The 7,702-nt window shown below is 50.7% G+C and overlaps 1 protein-coding gene across 2 annotated transcripts in view; it reads right to left on the reverse strand.

Annotated features, from left to right (window-relative positions):
- Positions 1-7,702, reverse strand: part of Radil (Rap associating with DIL domain) — a 72,271-nt gene that overhangs the window by 15,890 nt on the left and 48,679 nt on the right. For both annotated transcript variants that reach the window (XM_005367993.3, XM_013354092.2), the window contains exon 5: positions 6,461-6,498. In XM_005367993.3, the coding sequence (XP_005368050.1) occupies positions 6,461-6,498 (38 nt within the window). The remainder of the gene's footprint in view (positions 1-6,460; positions 6,499-7,702) is intronic.

The following is a 7,702-nucleotide window of genomic DNA, read 5'->3' on the forward strand; positions in this document are numbered from 1 at the left end:
GTGGCTCAGTGGTAGAGCCCCTGCCTAGAATCCCCCAGTGAGGGGCTGGGGTGTGGCTCAGTGATAGAGCACCTGCCTAGAATCCCCCAGTGAGGGGCTGGGGTGTGGCTCAGTGGTAAAGCCCCTGCCTAGAACCCCCCAGTGAGGGGAGTAGGGTGTGGTTCAGTGGTAGAGCACCTGCCTAGAACCCCCCAGTGAGGGGAGTGAGGTGTGGCTCAGTGGTAGAGCTCCTGCCTAGAATCCCCCAGTGAGGAGCTGGGGTGTGGTTCAGTGGTAGAGCCCCTGCCTGATCCCCCAATGAGGGGCTGGGGTGTGGTTCAGTGGTAGAGCACCTGTCTAGGATCCCCCAGTAAGGGGCTGGGGTGTGGTTCAGTGGTAGAGCCCCTGCCTACAATTCCCCAGTGAGGGGCTGGAGTGTGGCTCAGTGGTAGAGCATCTGCCTGGAATCCTCCAGTGGGGGTATGGCTCAGCAGTAAACACTTGCCAACCATCAGTGAGGGCCTGAGGAGAATAGCTCCCTGGTAGAACATGGTCTAGCATGTGCAAGGCCCTGGGTTTAATCCATAGCACCATGAGAAAAGAAATCAGGTGAAAAGCAAAGCATGTTCCTCAGACCTGGAGGTAACCGTTAGGAAATTCCAGTGTGGATAGTCACTGGAGGTCACCTTCCGAGGTCTGTAAAGGGAGAAGGACATTTCTAGCTCCCACACTCCCTTCTGCAGTTTAGTGTACTATCCACATGGGGGCACTGTTTCTCTGGTTAATGAAAACAGAACCAGGCACTGGTCAAGGGGCTACCAGGTATCTGGCACCCTGGCGAGTTACAGGAGCAGCTCAAACCCCTCCTATAGCTAGCCAGAGACAAGGGTCCACTCATCTCAGGCTTGCCGCCTTCCAGCTAAGCGTCCCCATTTCAGAGGGCAGTGCCAATGACTGGCACCTGTTTCCCTTGATGTCCTTCTAGACTAGACCTTTACTGGCTCTCACAACTGGGGCACCTCAAACCATCTCCCCTGCTCAGTGTCACACACCAGTCCCAAGAGGTGTGTGGGTATCAATCCTTCAGTGTGACTTGCATCTACTTTTTATTGTCCTAACCAGACTCTTGGGACCCCTGTGACTTTGGGGCTACCCTTAGGGCCTTCACAATTCACTAAAATGTCAACATGCATGCATTGCTTTTATTTATTTATTTAGACAGAATTTTGCCATGTAGTCTAGGCTGGACTTGAACCAGTGAACTTCCTGCCTCAGCTTTCCAAATGCTGGCACTACCATGCCCTGCACAATTCCTCTCCTCCTCAATGCACCGCCCTGGGTCCCTAAGGCTTAGGATGGTAGATTCTCCCATAAGCCTCTACAGCCTTATCTGCTGACCATCCCACCTAGGTATGTGCGTCTGCAGCCATGCACACTCCCTCAGAAGGATCACCCCAAGATCTGCCCACATTTGCTAAACACCCCACTTGGTATGTGCCTCTACAGTCATGCACACTCCCTCAGAAGGATCACCCCAAGATCTGCCTTAGGCTGGTTTCATATGAGGAAAAGTCCAAGAATCTCTCCCTGGTGGCCTCGGTGTCCCTCACTGGGGGAATTCTGAGGGGCTGCTTTTCCACCTCTCGTAGGGCATCCAGATATGTAGGCCTAGGAGCAGACACGGAGCTCCCTAACCCAGCCTGTGCCTGGAGAAGATCAAAGCTGATGAATGTGGAGTCAAGCGCCTGGCATTTGAAGTTTCCACATGCCTAGAGCGCTGAGGAAAGGGCCACGCCCATGGAAACATCTGGGGCCTAAATGGGGTGATGTGAGGGAGTCACAGGGGAGGGTCTGGCCTTTGTCCTGCTGTCCCAGGGCTGTCAAACTCTTCCCTGCTGTCCCAGGCTCTACCCAGCCATTAATTTCACTTTAGTCCACAAACAACGGTGACCTCTCTGTCCTGCGCCTGGGTGGGGGAAGAAGCGGCTGGTGACCATCTCTCCTGTGTTAGCTACTAAGCAGCCGAGGCCTCCCAGCGTAGCCTGCCCAACTACGTGTGTGCGTGTGCGTGTGTGTGATATGAGTATGGTGTGGGAGTATTTAGTGTGTTTGTGGTATGATGTGTGTGTGTTGTGTGGAATATGAATGAGTATGGCGTGGGGGTGTGTAGTGTGTCTGTGGTGTGTGTGTGTTATGTATGGGATACAAGTATGGAGGGCCTGCTGGTTCCCCACCTGCCCGACTTAGACACTGGCATGTACAAGAGCTGCACACAGTCAGAAGAGCATTCATTGAACTCTCCGGACCCCAACTTCATTTGGTTTTCAAAATTCTTTGCCTTCCTCAATTTCCTCCAGGGACTCAAAGGGGTGGGCAGCCCCACACTGCCAAGTAGACCCGCATATATCTCACTGCCTAGAGAGCCCAGGCAGCAACAACACACTCCAAGGCGGCCTCTCTAAGCACGGAGGATCCTGGGAGCTCTTGCTGGCCAGCAGCCTAGACACATTAGTGAGTTCCAGGCTCAGCAAAAGACACTATCTCAAGGGAATAAGGCAGAGTGCTAGAGAAGGACATGGCCTCCTTTGGCCTCTGCAGGTGCATGCACCCCACCCCCAACACACATGTACATCACAAACATACACACGCTCACACATGCCCCCTACACTTCCCACACATGCCCACAACACACACCACGTACACCCTATACCTCCCACATACCCCACCCCTCCACAACTCCCACACTCCCCCAGCTTCCCCACTGACAAATACTAACATTTCTTTCTCTGCCTTGGCCTCCCTGCCTCTCACTTTCTGACTTGTTTTGCTCCAGTCCCGGCCCTACTATTTCCCAAGGCACTTGTGCTGTGATTTGCATTTCTGATCTGTGTTTATCTTGACTTAGCCTTGTTCTTTCTTTTACCAGTGTTTGTGTTTTTCCCTCTAATCATTATTTCTGATTCCCCTCCCTCAGCAGGGACTGTTTCCCTCCCTGGCTGATGTCATCCTGGAGTGACTGTCCGCAGCTGTGTGGTGACCCACCTCTTGGACTTGGGGTCAGAAATGTGTCCATCTGCTCTTCTGTGCGTGTGTGCGTGTGCATGTGATATGAATATGGTGTGGGAGTATTTAGTGTGTTTGTGGTATGATGTGTGTGTGTTGTGTGGAATGAGTATGGTGTGGGGGTGTGTAGTGTGTCTGTGGTGTGTATGTGTATGTTATGTATGGGATATGAGTATGGCATGGCGGTGTGTAGTGTGTTTGCAGTGTAGCATGTATGTATGTGTTATGTGTGGGCTATGAGTATGGTGTGTGTGTGTAGTGTGTCTGTGGTGTATATGTGTGTGTTATGTATGGGATATGAGTATGGTGTGGGGGTGTGTAGTGTGTTTGTGGTGTGGTGTGTATGTGTGTGTTATGTATGGGATATGAGTATGGCATGGTGGTGTGTAGTGTGTTTGCAGTGTAGCGTGTATGTATGTGTTATGTGTGGGCTATGAGTATGGTGTGTGTGTGTGCATTTCAGAGATCCATCTGCGGGAATGTTCCTTGGGAGCACTGCCCATTTTGTTTTAGGGAAGGGATCTTTCGTTGATCCAAGGCTCACTGAGGAGGATGGCTGACTGGCCTGCTTCTCCATGTCCAGTGCTGGGACTACAAGCATGCTCCCATGTTTGGCTTTTTGTTGTTGTTGTTGTTTGTTTTTTTTCAGCGAGTTCTGTGCATCAAACTCCGACCTCGAGTTCTCATGCTTCAGGCAAGTACTTGACCAGCTGGTTCATCTTCCTACCTAAGATGGTAATGTTTTTGAGGAACTCTGAAACCACAAGGGGAGTTTCTAAAACCCAATTACAAAGGAAAGTGTATTTTTAAAAGGACGCTTGGCACAGTACACGGAAACAACAAGAGTCCTTTAACACAGATAAGCAGGTTGGGTAGAGTCAGGCGCAGTGACACACACCTATGATCCCAGCACTTAGGAGGCAGAGCTAGGATACTCTTGAGTTCTGGGCTAGACGATGAGTTCCAAATTAGCTTGGGCTGAACAGTGAGCTCCTAACTCAGAAATCCAAGGGCTGGGATCAATGAGATGGGGTGGAGGCCCTCCCTGAATGTGGGTGTCACCACTCCACATGCTGGGGACCAGTACAGAACAAAGTGGGAGGGGAGGAGGAAGCCTACCGGCACAGGCTCTTCTCTCCCCTGCTTCCTGGCTGCCCCAAGGTGAGCGGCTGTTCCTCCCCTCCCTACTGCTAGGAGGCTGCTTCACCACAGCGTGGGGCGCAGGGCTAGCCCTCAGTGGAAACCACCAGCCAAAAGGCACTTTCCCTCCCCTAAGCTGCTCTGTCTGTGACATCTGTCACAGTGATGTGAAGGACATGGTCCGGAAGAGGGCAGTTCCTGGTGAGGAGAGCTGGGACCCAGACCCCACGTCCACAGAGCAGAGGAACGCTACTTCTCAGACACAGGAGAGAGATGGAGATCTGGCAGCCTGTGGCCAGGCTAAGCCCAGATGTGAGTTCATAGGACTGACTGCCGTGTTCACACCACTCTGTGTTCTTATAGTGATTCAGTATTTTCAAAAGAAAAAAAGGAATTTGAAAAGAAAGCCATGAGCATGCCTGAGGGACTGAATTTCTGGAAATACAGCAGAAACAGTAAAGCTAAAGGGAAGGCATTGGCTCTTCCTGTCAGTGGGGAAACAGGGTTCACCCCATGCTACACTTCTTTCAGCCCAGTCAAGCCAAGGCCCTAGGCCATCCAAGCAGATAGGTCCTAGGATGGAAGGTTCTAGTCTGACAGGCACTTCCAGGTGCAGCAGGAATGTTTAGCAGTTTGCCATTATATCCACACCGCCTCAATTTCCTCAAGCCTGGCTGTCCCGAGACAAAGCCCTCCATCCCAACTGAACAGGACCAATACCTCTACAACTCTTCTGAGCCCTACCATGCTGTCAATCATCCTTTGGAATCAGTGCTGCCTCCAGCTAGTTTGCATAGAGCCCCGATAGGCCAGGAAGCAGCACTTGGTCTCCCCATGCAGCTGCAGACTCCAGGGGTCCTGACTCCCACTCCCAGTCAGTGGCCTTATGTCATTGAGAATGGCAGGACCCTGGTTATCTATCCTCTCTCTGTACGTCCTTTGATCCTACTGTACAAAGAGGTCATTGGACAACCCTGAAACACCCATTAACAACGGCGTGCCTCAACGGTGTGCCTCTGATTCTGAAATAGGAACATGATACCAGCAGGGGGAGCCCTTGGCTTCCCAATTCCAGTCCCCTCCCTAAGTGTCCTGAGTTCTGAGACCATCTTTTCAGCTCAGCCTGAGCGTTAGCATGAGAGCATGGTTTCATAGGCTACAGTCATGTGTGCAAACACTTATACATGTCACAGATACCGTCTGGGGCCTTTTTCTTTTAAATGCAGGGCCTCATGTATCTCAGGCTGACCTTAAATTCACTATGCACCAAAGTTCACTTGAACTTCTGATTCTGCCTGCCTTTACTTCTGAGTGCCATAATTACAAGTGGACACCCCCACCCCTGGTTTCTGTGGGTGCTGAAGATGGAACCCATGGTTTCCTGCATGCCAAGCAAGCACTCTACCCACTAAGACATCTCCCCAGCCCTGGGCATTATTTTTCAGTACTAGCATGCTGGAAGAGCCAAGGCTGAAGTTCCCAGACTCCCTCGTTGTATACACTGTGCAGACATGCCACTGCTACCCTGACAATTCGCCCATCTCATGAAGACTTCAATGCCAGCAGGGCAGCATGCTGGTGAAAGATTATCCAGAATGATCCACCAGGTCCACCAGTGCTGCAAGTGTCCAGATGTGCTTTCCATGGACGCTGGGCTAGGGTGCTTTAGGGAATCAGTTGTGGGAAGACTCCTCTCTTGTTAGAGACGATCTGGGTAATTTAATGTGCTTGTGTGTGTGTTGCTAGGCAACTGTTCTACCACTGAGCACCAGGTACACCTATGGTGGAGTGTTTGCTGTTGTTTTAGTACTGATGATTGAACCCTGGTCCTCCCTGGTGCTAGGCAGGTTATCTATGCTAAGTCACTTCTTCAACTCACCGTGGGATTCTAGGCAGGAGCTCTACCACTTAGCTACACCCCGAGCCCTCAACCAGAGAGCCTAGGCAGGAGCTCTACCACTAAGCTATGTCCCCTGCCCTGTTTTTACTTTATTATTTGAGACAGGGTCTTAGCTGTCCAAGCTGGGCTAGTACTCACCATGTAGCCCAGGCAAGCCTTGAGCTTGCAATCCTCCTGCCTCAGCTCCTAAACAGCACAGTTGTCACGTGCCTGCACCACCAGGCCTACCTAGGAAATTTTCCTCACAGCTTCCCAGGGTGGTTAGGGGAAAGGAATGGGAGGGCAGTGGCTGAGTGGCTGAAGTCTGGAGTTCAGCCCAAGGAGGCTGCAGGGAACTCGATGCTGCAAGAGAGAGGACGATAACTAGGTCACACTTACAGTTGCGCCTGCTTTTCCGCTAGCTCTTTGGTTTTCTCCTATAAAGGAAAAAAAGAAAGACAAAATGAAATGTGAGAAAAACAGGATAGCACAGGGAAAAACTCAGATACACATCATTCCGAGCCTGCGGGATGGCTCAGTGGGACACACGCTTGCCACAGAGTCCCTGAGTTCTCTCTCCAGAACCCACACAAAGGTGAAGAAGGGGAGGGTTGCGGCAGGGATCTTAGAGCTGCAGGTGGGCTGCACAAGCCCTGCTGTGAGGTGGTACTCTTGACGACAGCAACCATGTGGTTAAGGGCTGCCTTATGGGATCAGAGAGCCACTACACCCTGGAACATACTTCCGAGTTTATTTAATGTTAAAAGGACTACTGGAACCACTTTTCTGAGCTACGGCAGCCAGACCTGGTAGTGGGGGTTTCCCTACAGAACCCTGAAATCTGGCAGTGATGCAGGTTTGGGCAGGTGATGACTTCAGCTCTCCCAGCACTGAAGATATTACCAGAGACAGGAGCAGGCAGAGAAACACACACCTGCAAACTGAGCACTCCACCTGGGAGATGGGGCAGAAGAAGGAAGAGTTCAAGGCTAGCCTGGGCTGGGAGACTGTCTCAAACAAGCACATAAGCTAACAACAGTAACTTTTTAAAAAATTTAAGGTAGTTCTTGTTTTCTAGATTATGGACCCCTATTTCTTGTTTCTTTTCTTTCTTTTTGAGACCAGGTCTCTCTATGTATCCCTGGCTGCCCTAGAACTCAATATGTAGACCAGGCTGGCCTTGAACTCACAGAGATCTGCCTGCCTCTGCCTCCCAAATGCTTGAATTAAAGGTATGCGCCACTATGCATGAACCTATTTCTTTTTAATCTTTAATTATTTTTAAGTCTCTGTGTGTGCGCATCTGATTATCTGCATGTGTGTGCAGCACATGTGTGCAGTGCCCTTGGAGGCAGTGAGAGGCCATTTCCAGGCAGTTGTGAACTGTCTGATGTGGGTCCTCTGCAGGAGCAGCAAGTGCTCTGAAGTGCTGAGCCATCTCTCCAACCCTAGGGCCCCTATTTCTAAAAACTGTATTACATAAAAGCCCTATATTTCCATTCTTTAATGAGAGGAATTCGTCTCATAACAAATATTAACCCCTACCTAGTGGTTTCATAAACTTTTAATTCTCCTCAACAAATTCTATTGAAAAGATAGAAAGGGAGAACTAATTTCATGGGTTGTCCTCTGACCTTCAGA

Source organism: Microtus ochrogaster, unplaced genomic scaffold (assembly GCF_000317375.1).
Source record: "Microtus ochrogaster isolate Prairie Vole_2 unplaced genomic scaffold, MicOch1.0 UNK27, whole genome shotgun sequence".
Taxonomy (NCBI): domain Eukaryota; kingdom Metazoa; phylum Chordata; class Mammalia; order Rodentia; family Cricetidae; genus Microtus; species Microtus ochrogaster.